The following is a 19996-nucleotide window of genomic DNA, read 5'->3' on the forward strand; positions in this document are numbered from 1 at the left end:
TCATTCATAGATGATGTCTATTAAAGTAGTCAAACGCTTTAAAAATTAAATGATTTCTCTAAATGAAGAGCCTGCTTCTGATCCCATTGAAGATGTTTCAACACCATCGGCCTTTGTCTAGTACAAGTCAAGGGAGACTATACTGATGTCTGTCTGACAAGACAGATGATTAGGCCTTCTTGTTTAATGGAAAATGTTTATGATTTGCTTTAACGTAAGAGCTCAGAATCTGCCCCTGTGAGCTGTAGCAGAAGGCAGATGTTACCTGTTATTAGGGAATGAGGCATCCAGAAGTGGTCAGCATAGGGAGTTGTTGGCTGTTTGCTTTCGGAGGGGGAGAATGTATGGAATTAGAACTTGATGTTAGTTAATAGATTTCTTAAAAGGATGGAAAAGAATTAAAGTAAAAGTTCTACAGTTCATAATGGAGTTACTACATCACTCTAAGGATAGTTTAATGCGAGTTGCAATGAGTATGAGATAGAAGGACATTACCTGAAGTTATAGAACAATAAGAAAAGTAGGAAAAAGCTCAAACTTATACAGTTGTACTCAGAAAATAAATAGAACCTTTAATTGATATTGGAATATATTTTCCCCAGCACAATTTTGGGGATAAAAGTCATAAGATTTTTAATAGTCAACTGCTATTGGTTGAGAGGCTGGGTGAGTGCTGATGGGAGGACAGGGCTGTGGGGTCCTCAGGTGCCACCCCATAGTGCTGCAGGTTGGGAAGAAGCAGGACGGAAGCTGATGGGGTGCAGCAGAGCAGGATGTTTAACAGTGTAGGAGTGAGGAAGAGTGGATGAAAGCAAACTGGCACATAGAAAACCATGTAATCATTTAGGTGCTAAAGGCTATTTAGATGATTGATGTAGCTGAAGAAGAAAATGTTCTTTAGTGCAAACACAGAACTTACTGAGAAAGGCACAGGAATACTTGGAATTCAGAACGCTTTATGGGAGGCATTGCTGGACTATTACAGCACTGTTTGTACCAGTGAAATCTATTTACTATAAAACAAGACTTGTAGCTATGACCACACCTCAGTGAAGCCCATGGAAAGAAATGCAGTGAGGACACAGGAGTGGTGGAGATGACCACTCTCTCTGTGTTGGAGGCACCATGTGTTGTCCCATTGTGCTCTTAGTCTGACCAGGTAGAACAAGCTGAGCCTTTTCCTTTTTTCACCCAAGATTACTCTTATTCTCTCCCACAGACAAGTGCAGTCCAACCACACTCACTTTGCCCAGCCTCTGAGCTCCTGGGTGCGTGCTGATGCTGGTTTGCATGCTCATGGCTGTAAAGCACAGCCATCCTTGGTGCTTGCACAACTAGAAGCATCTCGCTTCTGTGGTGGTTTCATAGTGATGCCCAGCTAGGCTCTGCCATCCAGCCCCCAAGCCATCCAGCTTCTCCTGGGTGATGTTCCAGCCTTTCCCAGTGTGAGTGATAAATCCCAGTTTTGATTGATGAGTACATTTAATTCCCAAAGTAAATGTTTTATGCTGGTCTCATTAAAATAAAAAAATTAAATGACTATCAAACCTTGCCAATCTCAACAAGCAACTCGTTCCCAATCCAGGATTCAGTTTTTCACTATAATCCATTTCTATCTCTATGGCGGTTTCACTATTGTGCTGTTTGTCTTTCTCTCTGGAGGACACCTGGTAATTTCCCTGGTGAAACCATATCAAATGGTGTAATGAAGTCCATGTAAATTAGATGTGCTTTTTTTTTTTTTTCTTTCTAGAAAATGGGGTATTGGAGAGCAAACAAACAAATTCCCAAGACATCAAACCAGGCTGTTACAAAGTACATCTGGGAGACTCACATTGCATTTTATGGCACTGTGTATATATCTTCATGTATTTAATTGAAAAGAAAAAATCTGTTCTGAAATTCTGTGTTGTTCAAGTCCAGCTTTGGAGGTTTATACTTTTGTGGTTCATTTTTCATCTTTAATTGAAGACGTGACAGAGATGAGTTCTTTTTACTGTTTCTGTCTGATGTTGTTCTTTGCCTTTTTTTTCATACCTGTCATTAAGAGTCATCTTTTCTACCTACTCTTATTTTTAGGGTTTCCCTTCAGCTCTCACGTACCAAAATATCCATCTGTGGCATATTTAGATCAGAGAAGTGCTGTGCTAACAGCCGTGCCCTTTCAGGTCCGTATAGATCAGTTCTACAGAAAAAAATATATATTAGAAAAGGAGAAAAAAAGCTGCACTTTTGCATTTTCCTTTGTTTGTTTTGTCTTCTCTTGGAATTTCTTTATGAAATTATTTAAATTATTTATCAGCCTTTGTCCTCTAGCATTCCTAGGATCCAGTGGATTCCTCCTACTTTAAACAGCCACATTAGAACCTGTATGACCTGGAGACAAAAAGAAATACAGTTCTCCAGTTGGTTAGGGATGGTCTTTGTTATAAATATCTTCTGTTTTTCTTTGCTTTTGCCTTGCTTATCTGGTACTGTTATTTCTCAAAGCTCGGGTGGCGCTGAGAGCAGGAAGGGTACTCATGGTACATATTAACAGTGCTGCTTTAGGTAAGAGACCTCTACTAAACGTCTCACTGCTTAAAATAAATACCTCTCTGAGCTTTGAATTAGCAGGTTCTGCAGGCTCGTGTGCTTTCTGAGAAAATCAGTGCCAGGAGAAGCAATTTCAGGCACATGAAGTGCTGTGAGGAGCGGCGATGTGTTGGTGATTTCAGCTCTGGGGTCCACATGCAAAAGCAAATGGAAGGTTCTCCTTGGATCATGGATGGCATGTGGGGCAGGGTGTGCCCCAAGTCATAGTGAATCCCTGTTTCTTCCCTAGTAGATGAGCAGTGATACAAACCTGGAGGGCTTTTTGGAAGGCACAAAGATGTGGGGTGGAAAGAACGCTACAAATACAACATCAAACCAGTTCTTGCTTGTTTAAGAAACTGACCTTATTAACAAATAGGTGAGTCACCACCATTCTCCCCAAAATGGGCACATGTTTTACTTTATGGTGTGTGCTCATTCATGGCATGACTCATGGTTCTGGCCTTGCAAATACTCATGTGCTTCCTCTCCAGATTGACTGCTGCTCTCTATTCCTATAGCAAAATATATACAGTAATGTAAGGCTGTTGGTTTCATCTTTACTGCATATGAGATCTCCTCAAAAACATCATTTGAGATCAAATCACTTCATGATCTTCTAAAAATATATATATTTCCTTGCGTATATTTAGGTGTGTGCTGTCATGTGTACATACATACAGGTAATGATTGCCTTATGTATTCGGCACAGCCTGGGGTTGATCACTCAATGCCTATAGGAAGGGTTGGCCTTTCAGTGCTGATACGCAGTGCTTTCAGTCATCTATCAATAAGGAGGAAGCAAAATCCAGATTTTAACTCAAGTTAAGTCTATGCACAGTAGAAAATAAACATAGCACCCAGTAATATACCTACATAGGAGGTGGAGGGGTGTCCACCTGGTCTTTTTGCAAAAGTGGATTTCAGCCACTGGGGACAAATTTCCTTTTTTTAAAGAAAAATAATACAACAATGGGGGGGGGAAAAAGAAGAAAGGAAGAAAAAAGAGCAATTTGGTATTTTATCTCCTAACAGAAAATGTGAATAACTACTTTGTAGTCGTTCCATGAAGTTAGGACAGTATACAATGAGACTTGGATTTATTCTGCTATGGTATTTCTGCCAGTTTATCATCACAGGGAGAGGTGGAGTATCTGCACCTCCTCCTGAGGTTCTCAGGTGCTTTTCCACCAAGGGAAAATAAAAAACAAGGCTGCTAGTCTGGCTGCTGGAGGGTAGATTAAGATGTCTGCTGTGTGCTTGTATTTCCTTGAAATGTCTTAAGAAGAAATGAAGGCCTTCCTGACTCAGTATGAGGGAAGAGGAGGGAATTAATGCTATTTGGTTTTGGACAGAATGGTAGTGATTCACTATTATGGCCTTAAAGAATGTAATTACTTGAACTTGTGTCTAAGAAAATCCATTTTCTTCTTGCTGTGAAAAAACATGAAATATGCTTTTTTCAGTTTGCAAGTAATTTAGTAGGTATTTTCTGTGTTGGGATTAAAAACACTGGCAAGATCTGTGTTTGAGGAGGTTTCCCCGAGGCTTTATTAAATGCTTTGTTTTATTTTATCCCCTGTGCCTACTGGGAAAAAATCCAGAATTTCTTGTTTAACAGAAGAGATGGTATCAGATATTTCTTTGGAAAGAAAGTTCCTGCCCTTATCAGGGGTTGGTAATGCCACCCCCAGTTCAAGAGCAGCTTCAGAAAGTATTTAAATACCTGAGGTTTGGCATAAGCACTTCTTTGGACTGTGCCCTCAGTTAATTTTCAAGCAGGTATCTGCAGAATAATCATTAGGTGTTGATTTTCTTTTCCCACTGGAACGACTGTGAAAGCGAATTACTTTGGCACAAATGCTGCTTTCAAAAGACAGGAAGATTCCCTATCACTGCCAAGTGCCTGAAGTGAAAAAGGGCTCTCTTCCATTGCCACTTCTCAGGAAGTTATTGAACTGTACTTTACCCAAACTCCTACAGGTAACAGGAGGTTCTGAGCACAGAGGAGCAGGTGAGGACACAGCGTTGTTGTGTGCATCTCCACCATGAGACAGGCATGTGTTGCTGTAGGGCTCTAACGGCCTGTTATGGAGATGGGAGTCTCATGATTATACTGTCACAACTTGGCCACACAGGATTATTGCTGGCCTTGGGGAAATAAACAAGGAAAAGAGGTTCACGTCTTATCCTTGGCTTGAGTAGGGATCAGTGTGGGTGTATCCTGAGATAGGGGCTGAACACAGCCAGGTCGGACAATTTTCCTTCAGAAGGACATCCCAGATCCAAACATAGAGTTATTCAGTCTGGAAGTGATCTCTCAGAGCTCTCTAGTTCAACTCCATGCTTAAGGCAAGACTAACTTGAAAGTTGGATCAGGTGCCTTTATGATAACCCCCAGCTGCATGCCATCTATCTCCAAGAATGGAGATCCTAAAACCTTTCTGTGACCCAGTTTGTGGCTCTAACAACATTCACCCTGATTTTTTTTTCCTTTAATCTATTTTTTTTTTCTTATATGTTGTACATAATTTTAGGTTGCCCAAGGAGGTTGTGGATGCCTCATCCCTGGGGGCACTCAAGGCCAGGCTGGACGTGGCTCTGGGCAGCCTGGTCTGCTGGTTGGTGACCCTGCACATAGCAGGGGGTTGAAACCAGATGGTCATTGTGGTCCTTTTCAACCCAGGCCATTCTGTGATTCTATGATCTTTTCCAGCTACAGGCAGCGAATACATCTGTTCTCTGCCTTTTCCTTGGGCTGAAGCAATCCTGATGCTGAACCAGACCCACTATTTCAGGTGCTTCAGCCCCAGACGCGCTGATGGTCTCTGTCGGACTGGCTGTGCTCTCATAGACCATTTACAAATAGGTCTGCACAGAAATAGTTGTGCACGTTGTGATGCGACAAAAAGGAGAAAGATTAGTTGCAAATGCCTAGAAACAGAGTTCTGTTGCGATGAGAAATGGAAATGAATTTAGCACTGCTTTAAAAAGAATAAATAGGTAAAGACGTGAGTAGTAGGGAGTATGGAATTAAAGGTGAAGAACGAAGCCTTAAATCTGCCTTCCGGAGCATAAACTGTGTATCCTGTGATATCATTTAAAGTTATTTGCCATTCTGTAAGGATCTTTGTGGAGCTATAACCATTTACACCAGCTGACTCTCTGGCTCACATAACTGTGAACTATGTGCAACTGTTTTCCTCTCAGAAATGGCAGTACTTGCAGTTCAGTGGGATCAACTTCAGATTTATTTTTAACTTTATGGAGCTCTAGGAGGAAGTTTTTCACTCAGAAGGTGTTGAAGCACTGGACAGGTTACCCAAGGAGGCTGTGGATGCCCCATCCCTGGAGGCGTTCAAGGCCAGGCTGGATGTGGCTCTGGGCAGCCTGGGCTGGTGGTTGGCGACCCTGCACATAGCAGGAGGGTTGAAACCAGATAGTGATTGTGGTCCTTTTCAACCTAGGCCATTCTATGATTCTATGATCATTCTATGATCTATGATCAAAGCCAAGGATGAACAAAAAAAAAAAACGTTTAGCTTAAAAATATATTTGAGCTTCAGTAGTTTGTGGACATTGATCTCCTTACCAACGAAGCATGGATGAGGCAACATTTTGTTGCTATGTGACAGATGGCAGCAGAGGGGCAGTCTGACAAAGTAGCGTCTGACATGGAAGTGCAGATTAAGCAAAGGGATGGAATTAAATTCCTCCATAAGCAAAAAAAAATTATGCCTTTTGATGTTTATCAGTGCTTAGAGAATGTTTATAGAGCCCAGCAGGTGGATGTAGCACAGTGAGGGGTGGGTGGTGTGTTTCAGCACTGATGACAGTGGGGCATCTCCGCTGGTGCAGATTTTTACAACCTGGTGAAAATGCACATCTCGTGGTGATGGCAGTGTTGAAAAACCGTGTTTTGTAGCTGAGAATGTGCTCTATCAAACTGTGATGTTGTGCTCTTTGTATCTGTTGTAGTTCCTATAGGGGAAAAAATGAGGAGGCATTACTTTTGGAGCAATCTGCATGTTATTCTCCTCTCTGAGCCTTTGTGAGACTGCTGGCTCTTCTTTTAAGGCTAAATGACCCTCCTTGATTTCTTACCCAGTTTTAAGCTGTGAGTCCCAGAAAGTTGGAGCAGAAAGGATTTATGGGAGCTCAGCAGCTCCGTGGTCTGGCAGGGAGAGGCTGGATCCTGGCTGGGGGCTGCTGAATGCCTCGAGTTGCTCAGCAGGCAGCTGACTTTGTATAGCAAAAAGAAAAACACAACATTGTTCTGAACGTTGAAGGGTAGAACAGCTAAAGATGAATGCATTTAATTCAAAGGAAAAAAAAATGTTTTCTTTCCAAGAAAGTTGTGTTTTCTTCTGTTTTTTCCTATTAGCAATAGAGCAACAGTGGTACACACTCTCAAAGGTGTGTGAACCCCCCACTGCCCTACAAGTACAGTCTTATGAACCTCCATAGCTTTGGTTTCCCTTTGACTTCTCATTCTGGAGTATCTGGAAGCGTTGGCGTACCCAACTCCTGCTTTAAATAATGCATGTGGGTCTGATAGAAGGGAAACAAGAACTGTTTTCTAGCTCTGGTTTATCCTAAAATGGACTTAAAGACAGAAAGGAAAAGTCCTGCCCAAATTACCTCCTTCTCACCTCCGTCAAAGATGAGGAATTCAGCTTTGGCCAATGTTTAAATGATCGTCTTAAGGGCTGTCATTGGTATATTGAATTGAAATTGATGATTGATCACAAAGTTTAGCATATGTGCTTTCAAGTTAGCTAGCGGAAAAATGTGTGGTAGGCGCAGATTTTATTTTAAAATTATGGAGATATTCCTTAAACGTACCCAGAATTCATGAATAAAAAGTGAATTATTTTTCTGGTACAGTAATGTGCCTAGAAGGCTGTGGCTGATGGAATTAGTCATAAAAATGTAACTTGTGCAGACTGTGATGCTATGAAAAAGAAAGCTAATGACTTCCAGTCAGAATCCGTGTAAAAACTAAAATTAAATGTACTAATGGAGCAATAAGGTTGTTAATTCTGAAGGTGGAGCTCTGTCTTCAGCATTGCTGTTGTCACATTCTCACGTATCATTATTCGAAACGAATATAGGCAAAATACTTCCTCTGTTGATTTAAGGATGCTTTTCTTCTCTTTCTCTTAATGATAATTTATTTTTACCATTGTAGTCTTGGATAAAACCTGTACCTCTTCTGAACGCTCTCATTATCGTGATCTCTCTGGTTATTCTGGCTACTAGAGAGCCTGATATTGTTCTGGGATGAATAGCAGCAATTCTATAGCCAGTAAAACCTGAGGAAGGTCAACATCCTCCATCCAAGTCAGCCATGGTTTGTGGGGCTGTAGGGTAAGGCAGAGCTCCTGCAAGTTCATTGCTTCGTTTCTATACTTCTCTTCTACATGTGTACACAGTTATTCATGGGATTGTACTTTGGATCTTTTAAGAGCATGTGGGAAAATGGTTTTTTTTTCAGGTGCCTGCATGATTTCCCTCTCTTTTGCTTGTTCGCTGTTGGCACATGAATGGAAATAGTTCTCTTTGAGTCACTCTGAACAACAGACGGGTGAATGGGCTGACTTCTAAAGTAAGTCCTAATTCCCGTTAACAGAAAAGATGAACTTTGCATTCTGAGATTCATTCCTACCCTCACAGTCCTGACTCTGAACGTTTAGTTTCTGCACTTCATAGCACAGTTCTACTCTTCCATGTAGAACACGTGCATGTCAGGAGTGTGGGGGTGAGGATTACTGGGAAATGTGTTCATTTCTAGAAGCAATTTCTTGCTGAGAAGTTTGCATGCGCCAGACCTGCAGAACTAACTTTGTGCAGAAACCATTTCTTCGAGTTCAGACATCATCTTTCTATTTGCCCTGCCAAACCATTCGTGTGACATGATGGGGAGTGCCCAAGAGTCAGAGAGCCAAAGAGAGAGCATTTCTGGGCACCTGGGAGTTCCCACTGGGGCTGTGCTGCACAGTAAAGCTTAGGTGCTACGATACTACTCTGTGCCCCCCGGATCACTGTTCCAAAGTGATGCAGAAGGAAGGGTATTTTGTTCACAGCTTTGCGGTGATAGCTGTGTTCTGAAAAGAATACACGCAAGTCTTTGGAAACTTCCTGTAGATTTGTTTTAGACTGGAGATGTTGGGAAAATAAACGGCCCAATGATTACTCGCTAATTCATCCTCATGTGCAGCTGTGAAATTATTTTCTGTGCACATAGCGCAAAAAACTTCTTCCTAAATATGAGGTTTAGAGACCCTTGGGGAGTAATTAACTATAATGCAGAAGCAAATCTGGGTTCATTGTACACACTGCTCATTTAAGAAACGTTTTTCTGCATGAAGCCCATTAGTAAGTTTCCAAAACCTCCATGAATGTTAAACATTTTATTATAGGACTCTGAGTACTTCTTATTTTACATAAAATCTCATGTAATCCCCTACGTTACATTTAGCTTTTGATCCCTGCATAGCAAATTGCTGTCTCACACATCTCTAACACACCGTATTCGAGGACTAAAATCTGCCCTTATATATTTGTTTAGTAATGACAGAGCTCTTTTCCTATGGATTATACAAAAAGTTCAGGGGGATATTCCATGCTATTTGATTTATTCTACCTCGTAGCCTTCTTCCATGCAGTGTACGTTTCCTTCGTGTGCTAACTGCTCTCGTTCTGTGCTTTGGGTCCTATTCTGTACACCACCAAGTTTTCCACGTTGTTGGGATGCTGTATTCTGATGTGCTGGAAATGAACTGCTGTTTTCATGTGTTGAACACTATTGGCAGCCAAAACAGTTGTGCTCCTGGGGATGTGATTTAGCCAAGGCTGGGAACACATCCCCTTTGTGTTATCTTTTTGTTTGGAGAGGTTGGCGGTGTAACACTGTACGCCGTCACCTGATGTATATTGGGTTTTCTACACCGTTTGTTTCCAAATAAGATAAAGTGTGGACTTTATTATTATGGGAGTGTTCATCACTAACACCTGAGTGTCCTACAACAACTCTTTATTTTTTCCTCAAAATATGCGAAATATATCCAACCACTCCCAGCTTAAGGAGATGGTTTACCCAGTGCTGTGACTGTACAGTCTGGGTTGGTTGGAATTTCATGCAATTACTATTTTACACAGCAGCAGAGTATCTGTGAAGTGGCTATCAACCGCAACATATTTTGTTCTTCGCATTTGCCTTTGCAGATTTCACAAAACATTTAATTAGTGATAATCAGCTTTTAACCAGCCAGAGCATACTGATGTGATTCTCTCCCTCTCTCCCCCATGATTATAGGCATAGTCTGTACCCACAAGATAAATTTCGTGCAGTCTGGAGAACATCCTAGCCAGCAGGAAGAGAGAGAATAAGAATGTCACTTGCATGAGGATAAAAATAAAAAAAAAAAGGTGTTGTATGCACTGTGATTTCAGTTAAGAATGCAATTTTTCTTTCCTTTTCAGAATGGTGGACCTGGGATTCAGCTGGAGACTGCGAAGCCTACTGCCCCTCGAGGCTGTTGGTCAGTGGTCGCCTTCCACTGCTCCCAGGGGAACCAGAGGAGCTCCGCGCTGACTTCTGTAAGGTCTGATTCACCATGGGAGATCAAATGATTTCCTGGCTCAGGTTTTGTGAAGTTCGACATCTGCTTTGGACCCACAGTTTGGAAAAGGGATCACCTCTGCGGCACAGTTAAGAGACAGAAAAATCAGTCCCAGACGATGAGCACTTTAAGTAGCACTGGAATATTACTCAGCTTGACAACAGTGTCTGTTACGCTGGATTTTAGCTTGCATGGTGGTCTGATGGCTTGGTCTTTAAGCACCAATTTGACTCTGAATCAGAGTTTACCTACATCCGATCCTCTCAATGCCTCTGAGAAGGGTGAAGTCTCTCGGATGTCAGTGAGAGAGAAGAACTGGCCAGCCCTTTTGATCTTGGTCGTCATCCTGCTTACCATCGGGGGCAACATACTGGTAATTATGGCTGTGTCCTTGGAGAAGAAGTTGCAGAACGCCACAAACTTCTTCCTGATGTCCTTGGCGGTGGCAGACATGCTGGTGGGTATCCTGGTCATGCCCGTGTCGCTCATTGCAGTGCTGTATGGTAAGTGGCTTCCCTCCTTATTGGCACCCCCTGCTTGTTTCCTTGCTGTCAGGATTGACACATGCACAGCGTCGGTGATGGTTTTTATTGCTGGGGATGCCCTGAAAAGCTGCAGCACTGAGTCCCTTTTTTATCTTCTTGGCGGAACTGCCCCCCAAATTGGCTAGGAAACCAGAGCTTTGGGAAAAGCAGGGCGGTGTGGTTGGAGCTGAGCCAGCTCTAAGTGAGGTCAGTTGGTCCTTGAGCTTGAATACCACTGACACAAGTGGGATTTGAGCGCTAACTTAGAAAGCGGTTTTGCACGCGGTAGTTTGGGCACTCAGAAGAACGTTCTTAGCATTTGTTCAGCTTGCCCTGTGCCTTTCAGGGAATCATTCTGCTGGTCTGTGCCTCAGTTTCCCTATTTCTAACCCGAGAGCAACTTCTTCTGTTTAAACCACTGTGAGACCTGCACGTGTAGGTGTGAGCACTCCTTTATGGCTGTGTGACTCTTCCCTCTTACACTGCGGTCAGTGCATTTGTCCTGCACTGTGGGAGAGTAGTGATACAGCCTAGGACCGTGGTTAGCACTTCAGAGGAGTGAAACGCCCACCACATCCAACTCTTTTATCTGTCTGAGACTTTGAACCGATTTCCCAGTGCGGTGCTAGGACTTTCCATCACTGGGTATTACAAAGGGATACTGTGTGTGCTTCTGTATCTCTGATCACCATGTTTGTACATGCACGTATCAATGTAATGGGTGTGTTTTTAATATATAGTGTTTTATCATTTTTTATGTCTGCTTTGAGACTCCCTTTGAAAAACTATTTTAATATTGATATTTGTTGGAAACAAATAATGCTGTTTACGTACTGATTTGATTAGAAATTGGTTAACTGTCCTATGAAGTAAAATGTTGAGATATTTATGTGACTTCTTCACTTGCCCAAATGATTAAATCAGCCAGAGATTCATTTCGAAAACACATTGATCAAGGATACATAATTCCAAGGCTTATATAACCTCCCTACAGAGAGTTAAATCAATATGTGATTTAGACACAGACCTATCCATTGAGTTCTTATGCATAAGGCCTTTTATTTTGGGCTATCATAATAGTTCCATCTCTAAATCTTCTGCAAATTACAGCACAGGTATTTTATTTTTAGCACTTTGCTGTGGTTCTCCAGAACTTGACAGGGAGCATATAAATACAGAATTATTTGACTGACCTGCACTTGCATAAATTCTGAGTTACTCGGTGCCTCTAAAAGGTGAATTTATGGCAGTGATCCTCAACATATATTCTTTCTGAGTCTTTGGAAACTAATGGAAATGGATTTTCTGTTGTTCCTCGAAATTATACCTTAAGGTCATTTAAAGGTGTGAAGTACACTACATATTTAAAGGCAAGTAAATATCACTGATTTGAAGAGGAACCACAGTGATTCCTTTTTCTTCCAGTAGAATACTAATATTAGACCTTTAGGAAAATCCCTCCTTCTCCAGCAGACTGCAAGCACTTCAGGCACCACCATGGCCAGGAGAACACTGGAATTTCTCTCTCTTTTTTTTTCCTAAGTGCTAGAAGTCAAGAAAAGTTTTTTAAAATGCTTTAATAGGTTTTGCATCGTTTGTCGTGGTAGTACACAATCCAACACCAGTAGTGATTAAGGGGGGGTATATTCACACTTCACCTGAGAGTATCTGGGGTGCATGGCCAAAGATGTGGCTTGGAGTTGTAGTTGGGAATGAGGGGTTATTTTTATCCTGTGTATTTTATCCTACATGCTTTGTAGCCCATGTATTATGACACTGGGATATTTGAAAGCTGCTCTACAGAGAAATGTATGCAACGGATCTCTTCCAGAGTTGTTGAAGTTACTTTTAATTTCTGTAATCAGAAGGGAACCTTAAAAAACACAAGTAATAAATAGATGAGTGAGCTTCTACATCACCTCTCTGAGACCCAGCGATAATTTCTAGCTTGCTGAGTAGGTTCATTTCTTTAATTTTCATTTAATGAGATTGATTAAATAGATTTCACTTGAACCATAACCAGAACATCCAATAGACGCTCTCTGCCCACAAATGCTTCCCTTTTCTGTGTGTGCATTTGGTTTTGTTGTGTTGGTTTGTTTTTTTCTTTTCATTTGTTTGTTTCAAGAAGGAAAAAATCAAGTTGTCAATTAATTCCAGAACTTACATGCAAAGGAAGTAATGGCAGGAGGCATTATGCTGTGCTCTTCACCATTTAGTCAGTGCTCTGATGTATGTATCAATTAGTCTTTCTTGAATGTCTTGTACTAAGTTGTCAAAAGCAACTCATCTATTAGTACATTTTCCACGGCATGTAATTCCTAAAGAATTAAATTAATGTGCTAATTAATAAGCAAGCATCAGAGAGAATAAATGAAAAATTAAAACTGTGCTTAATCTCAGTGGAGAAGCTTTGGATGTAACTAAAGATATGAGCGTGACCTAGGAGGGCATCAGCTGTTCTGCACATAATGCAACTTCTGACAATGTACTGAGATTTTCTCCTTAAGGTGATTTAGGAAAAAGCAATGGTAGGTTTGTGTTGTATCTAGTGGCTATGGGCAAGAGAAAGCCCATAAAGTAGTTTTCACTTGTATTCCTTCATTAGAATCATCACATCATTAAGGTTGGAAAAGACCACTAAGATCATCTAGTCCCACCATCCCTCCATCCCCATTGTGCCCACTAAAGACCATCAGTCTTAGACATCAGCTCTTCCAAGCAGAAATTCCAGAAGGTATTGAATGTTTCTTTGCTCTAATGACTCCAGACCAATGGGTTAACAGCTTTCAGTGAGTTGCCGTTGAAGCCTGTTAGTGGCCAGCACATGTCCTGGTCTCCAGCTTCTGCCTGAGATTCACACAACAGCACAAAGCTGGTGGCCCAACACAGCTTCCAGCAAGGCTGCTATTAGAAGCAGCATCCATTAGCACCGAGTGCTGGAGCAGCTTTACATCCAGATTATCGTTATTATTGCTAATTATCATCATTACTATGCAGTGACAGAGATGTACTGAGCACTTGCAGCAGCCTTCTGTAGAGGGAAGGGTGGAGGGAGCAGGAAGAGCTGTCAGTCCAACAGCTGCCTCCGCCATCTCCTTTCACGTGATCCCGCTCTGCCTTTCTGCAGTGGTGCTCCCTACAAGCAGCAAACAGCTTGCAGGGAGAGCTGATGGAGCAAGGCAAAGTGTTGCTGAGTAAGTTACTGCTCAAGTGAGAATCAAGACTGGAGAGCTGAAACCAGCATATGAGCTGCAAATGATGATATCTGGCAGGAGGAGGGGGTGATGCTACGTGTCCTTCCTCAGCAGTGATTGAATTTGGTCATTTGTGTTAGCATCAGTCTGTTCCCAGAGCACTTCCAGAAGGAGTCTTTATCTTTTAATCATTATATTGAGGGCTGGCCTTGCTCCATTCACATAGATTTCTTCTTAATTCCATTTCTGATCTCATCAGAGATTATCCGTGCCTTATTTTTGCCTTTTTATCTTGTCTGTAGTTTTTCTTAATTTTTTTATTTTGGACTTAGCACAATGAAGACTGGAAGCCTGGCTGGTGGGGAAAGTGCCATCATCTGAGCAAGGCGCAGCACTTGGAAATAAAGACCACAGTGCTCTAAAGTATTTTTGCAGCCTTCTTGCTGCCTTTTTAATGCTTTTATTAATTTAACTGTTTCTAGTCTTTTGTTATTCTTTCCCATTACTTTTGACATTTCTATACTGATGTCTTGGCTGAAAACCTCAAGACTTTTGTATCCTTTTGTAATGAGAGGCATGAAATCAAATCTGATACTTGTAGAATGGCACCAATATGGGCTGGATCCATTGAGTTGGGCTATTTTTTGTTTGTTTAACTGATGAATTGGAAACATTGGGTGGACCAGGAATGAAGTGGAGCTGATGTTAAAGCATTACTTTGGGTTTACTGGACTTGTGAATTAAAGCTCAGCCGAAAGTTGGGGAGAGCAAATAGTGCTACAGAATGCACCCCGGCTCCCTGGGGAAGCAGTCTTGTATCATTTCTAATTAACATCTGCAGGATGTATCCTTCTTCTAGTAGAGAAAATTATAACAGCGTTCAATGCCTGATCTGCGCTCAGTTCTTTGGGCAGATGGTAATGTCCTTTAGTGGCAACTGGGCTGTTTGTATGTGTGTGCTGCAGCTTTGCAGGTAGATTTAGAAAGCCTGTCACTTTTAATATAATAGGAAGCAGCCCCATAAAAATTCAGATTTTAGTAAAACCTTGGCTTGCGTTGTAAATTCTTCCTAAATAATTTCATGGGACCCACTCTAAATCTTTGGTGTGGAAGCTCTTTTCTCTCCCTTGGGATGAATCTGTCCCTTCCTCAGCTGAACTGTGAGCACGCAGAGCAACAGCAGCTGCTAAATTTGCAATGAGAAGCACTATTATCATGGCAAGCGGGCTGTGACAGACACGGAGATATTTTGGAATAAGAGGAGGGAGCGGTGCTGGCAGAGCTTGCTGTTAGCATACTCCAAGCACCAGCCTGAAGGGGCCCCCTCAGGGATCCTGTGCCCCACAAGGAAGGTGGGAACAAGGGGCCCGTTGGTTGGTTCCTTGGCCCTGTACTGCATGAGACCTGTGATGGATCCAGGCTGCTCCTTGTGTGTGAATTCCTGCTGTGTTTGATTGGAAGGAAGATTTGAGTCTTCCCCCCAAGCCCCCAGCCAGGCTGTGCTCTCTGCTGAGTGCAACATGTAGGGGCCAAAGACACGAAGAGCACTGTGGGACAGCAATGCCAAGGTGCAGCCAGCCATCACTGTCACCCAACCCCCCATGATATCCTGATATCCATCTTGCCTGCTCTGCCATCTGTTTCCCAAGGTAGGCAAGGTGAACTGGGTGTTAATAACCAACGTAATGAATGCACAAGTGTCCCTCCTCTGCTCTCAGCAAAGCTTCATTAACTCCAGTGGCAGGAATGAAGGTTACATTGCACAAGGTGTGTTTGTATGTGCTTTCTGTTTGAAAATGCATGCTGTTGTTCATTACTGGAAGCAAATGCTTCCATCTGCAAAGCTGCCTCTCCTCTTTCTGCTCTGCTGTAGCCCATGGAAGCTTGGTCTCCATTGTGCTGTGTACCCAAATGTCTTTGCCATCCACCTACCAAACCCAGTATTTGGGAGTCCTGTCAGCTCTGGACATGCACAGCTCCCCATGTTGGCATATCATGGTAGCTAGAGTTGCTCCAAATGCTTCTGTGTAAATACGCTTTCTAAAATGAAATATGCTGTGTTGCTGAAACCAAGAACTCTGCAGAAGTGTATCCATTTCTACAGCATTCCTCCTGTGGAAAGCTGGAAGAGGGACAGGACTACCCTCGTTGCTGGTGGGCTATTTGTGTAGTATATGGGAGTTCATATCCCCATTCTGTGTGCTCTGCAGTGACCTGTTGTGCTAATGGTGATGGGTTGATGGTTGGACTTGATCTTAGAGATCTTTTCCAACATTACTTATTCTATGAAATACCAAAATGTAGCCACTACCCTATCACCTACCTATCACTACCTATCACCACGGCCTATCAACTGTATTTCAGCCCCATGAAAACTGTTGAGAAACTTGCCTGGGAAGTGGCCAAAGCTGTGGGACCAGAAGCAGGACTCTGTGCTCTGCTGTCAATCAGTGCCAGCTTTATGAGAGCTTGAATTTTGCTTCTCTCACCTGCTATGTGTAGAGCCCAGTGGTTTTGTGCCAGGTCCTTATTACTAATTTGAGCTCACTCATAATCCACATTGTAGCAGCGCTTTGTAGGGCTCTGAAGACCAATTTTTGCTGTCAGATACAGAGGCAGAATGAGCACCAGTAATTTTTTTACCATTCACCTCTTTCTTATTATTTTTCCTCTCTGTGCTGCCTGTGTATCGCTCAGTGTTGGCTTCATCCTTCATCTCTGTGTAGGCAGTGATATTTATTATTATCCTCCCTGTGCTCGTTTCCATTGACAAGAGGATCCTGCCCACATGCCAGCTTTAGGAGAAAACACCAGAGAATAATATTTTCTTCCCATTTGTAAACATGTTCTTTTACTTCTCCTCACCTCTTGCTGTTAAGCAACGGGCTGCGTTCTCTGCTGTGGGTTAATGGACCCTTCAGCCCCCAATCTGCTGCCGTTCATCGACTCAGCACAAGGGAAAACAGCACCAAACCATCCACAGCTGCTGTTTGTGGTGGGTTGGGTTGAGAGGCCTGGTCACACAGTGTGTTACAGGGCTGCTTTGAGGCAGGTGTGTGCAATCCATGCTTGCACCACCCAATAACCTCAGTGCATTGCTGAGCTCATCCTGAGCCTGATTTCCAGATGCTCTGAGGGATGCTGCACGCTCTGATCATTTGCCCTGTGGGTTTGGCAGGCTCTTTGAAGGATGGTGCCTCCTGCAGAAAGGCCTGAACAAAACTGGTTGTGTTCATCTGGTAAATGCTGCATGGAAGCATGAATCCATGTATTTGAGATTAAAGGTGAGCTGTCAAGTAGAAAAGAGAATAGCTATTCTCCCCCTTTCCCTCCCCTTTCTCCCTATTTTCCTCTGTAAATGTAGAAAGGTGAAACAAGAATGCTAAAGGACACTGTAGATATTGTTGTGTAAATGTTATTTTGCTGCCTCCTTTGTTGTGATCAGTGATGGCAGCCTGCAGGTGGGCAGCGCTGTGATTTTCCTTGTGCTTATGGGTGGATCTGGGGAATGGTTTCTTGCAGAACGGACCAGATCCTGACCACAGTAAGGTCAGAGGGAACATTGGCAGCTTGTTCAGACAGGCTGGAGCTTTTGCCAGAGTATTTGTCTGCCTCCTCAGCCCTCTTTATACTCCTTCTACCAGGTGACAGCTGTAGCTCTTGGCACAACTACAGCAGCACCTTTTATGTAGAAGGGTCCCAGAAGTTTCATCAGTTCCTATGAGTATAAGGAAATCTCTGCAACCACAATGCACACAAAGCATGGGTGACTCTCCCATTAAAAGTTTATGATGCCTGTAGGCAAAGAGCAATGAGCTGACACTTGTGGCAGTAAAATGACCTAACACAGTCAGTGTCCTGGAATGTATCTCAGACTGCAGGTCCTGATCATAGAATAGCTCAGGTTGGAAAGGACCTTCAAGATCATCATGTCCAACCACAACCTAACCATACTACCCTAACTCTAACAACCCACCACTAAATCATATCCCTGAGCACCACATCCAGGTGGTTTTTAAACACATTCAGGGATGGTGACTCAACCACCTCTCTGGGGAACCTATCCCTAAGGGAATGGAATAGGAAGGAATATCACCCCTCCCAGTGTTCCCAATTTCAATGGACATTGACTTTCCTTTGCATTTGGGGATGAGAGCTACTTGCAGTTGCCTTTGTGTTGGCTTTGTGTGGTTGGTGCTCCTTGAGGCGCTTCTCTTATTTCTATGTTTTCTGTTGGAAGAAAACTCATCTCTTCTGGGACTCTGATTAGCTGAGAGTGAGGATTTTTTGGTTGGCTGGTTGGTTTTGGTTGCAAAAATAAGTGCAAAGGTAGAGGAAGCAAATCACCTCAGAGAAAGAAATCACATTTTCTATGATCCAAATAGGAAAACAAGACTGTAGACTCCAAGGAGAGTTTCCTGATCTCACAGGAACAAGGAGTTGAAAAGACTTTCTGACTCACTGCATCCTGTTACTGCCAGGTGTTGGGAAGGCAGAGCTATTGCAGTCACCTCTCCTTTTTTCCAGAAACCATTTGCTTTCAGGTCTGCCTACTGTTGGGCTGCTGAAGTCTGGATCTATGTGTGGAATTGTGTAGCAACAGAAAGCCATGACAAATCTCTGAGCACTTCATTTCCAAATCAAAATTCATATCTTTGCCATCCTCAACTTTCCTGCAAGTAGAAGCTTTTAAATAGAAAGTCCACACGCTGTTGAGTGAAAAAAGCAGAGCTGCTGATGTCCCTCTGTGCTTTGTAAGGAGAAGTAAATGAGCCTTGCAACTTTCCTTCAAAAGGCAACAACCTGGGCTACTTCTCCTTTGCAGTTTTACCCAGGGAAATCTGTTATCAGTGTTTCCTCTCTCACTGCTACATCAGAAGAAGGCTCAAAGTAAGGCCCACCATCTCTAAACCAATTAAAAGGCTGTGGTCTAAAACAAAGGCAGAAAGCAATTTGCTAATAAAAGCAGGTTGTTACCTGCTCAGGTAAGCACTTGATAAATGGAGGTAAGTTTTCTGTATTGCTTCACATTATCCCAGAACATCCCCTGACAGCAGCCCTAAGTAAGAACTGACCAAGTAAATGCCACCCATGTGTCTCAGGGAAGGTGTTTTCTTGGCAGTCCAAATGTAGACAACAGAGCCCAGCCTCAGCCTCTCCCCACATTCCCGAAAATGAATGGAAAAGGTAAACCTACTCTCAATGATCTCGATGGAGCAACTCCTGCTTACACCAGCTGAATTTATGGCCTTACAGTTTTGTATTCTACCCCCAGCACGTAAGCTGTATCCAACCAGGGAGCTATTTGTCATATTTTAGACTCTACATTTGACAGGCAGGTCTTGTCTGCCCAGTGAAACTTTAGAGTTGCCCATCCAAAAGAAATCCGGTGTGTTCAAGTGTGGCTTATGAGAATGTTTCTGAATAGTGCCCCTTGAAGTTCTGTTATTTAACTCAAGTAAGGATTTCGATCTATTTTTTATTTCATACTTTTGCTACAAAATTGTTGGAAAATGCAAAAGATTTTAAAATCTACGTGACTTTATGGGCTTGGTAAGGTAAGTGGAGCCCCAAAACCCGGGGTGAGTGTAGTTACATCTTTGTTTTACGGAGAACTGATGTCAGTTTAAATACAGCAGCAGTTTTAATGCTGTCAGTGCAATCGTCTCATGCCCAATTTGCTTCTAAATCAGTGAAGCTAAATGTGCTTTAAAATGCATGAATTTTTTGTTTACTTTTTATGACAGTAGCCTGTTAGCTCCAGTAGTAGCTCTGCAAGTGCGTTGCCTCGTTGTAATTAACTTTAACGAGTTGGGTGGAAAAGAAATATAAAGTTACGTGTTCTGTAGCAAACCAGGAATTGATAGAAGACAGTGAGGGAAAGCAGAATTGTTATATAGGAGCAGAAAGATCCTGTGACAATAAACAGCTCCGGAGATAAATGTGCTGCTTTGTAAAGGTGCCAGGCGGTTTGCCAGGCTCACCAGTCAAACCAAGACAGCCGACGTGTTTCCCATAGGCAGAAGGAACCTCATCTGGGAGGGAGGGCAGCATTGCTCTTGGGTGAGGCACAGCC

At 42.6% G+C, this 19996-nt stretch overlaps 1 protein-coding gene across 11 annotated transcripts in view; it reads left to right on the forward strand.

The window, feature by feature from the left end:
* HTR2C (5-hydroxytryptamine receptor 2C) overlaps nt 1-19996 on the forward strand; it is a 239929-nt gene that overhangs the window by 194029 nt on the left and 25904 nt on the right. For 7 of the 11 annotated variants that reach the window (XM_046940307.1, XM_004940650.5, XM_004940651.5 and 4 more), the window contains exon 3: nt 10060-10702. In XM_046940307.1, the coding sequence (XP_046796263.1) occupies nt 10318-10702 (385 nt within the window). In that variant the 5' untranslated portion in view covers nt 10060-10317. 11 annotated transcript variants of the gene reach the window in all.

Source organism: Gallus gallus, chromosome 4, assembly GCF_016699485.2.
Source record: "Gallus gallus isolate bGalGal1 chromosome 4, bGalGal1.mat.broiler.GRCg7b, whole genome shotgun sequence".
NCBI lineage: Eukaryota > Metazoa > Chordata > Aves > Galliformes > Phasianidae > Gallus > Gallus gallus.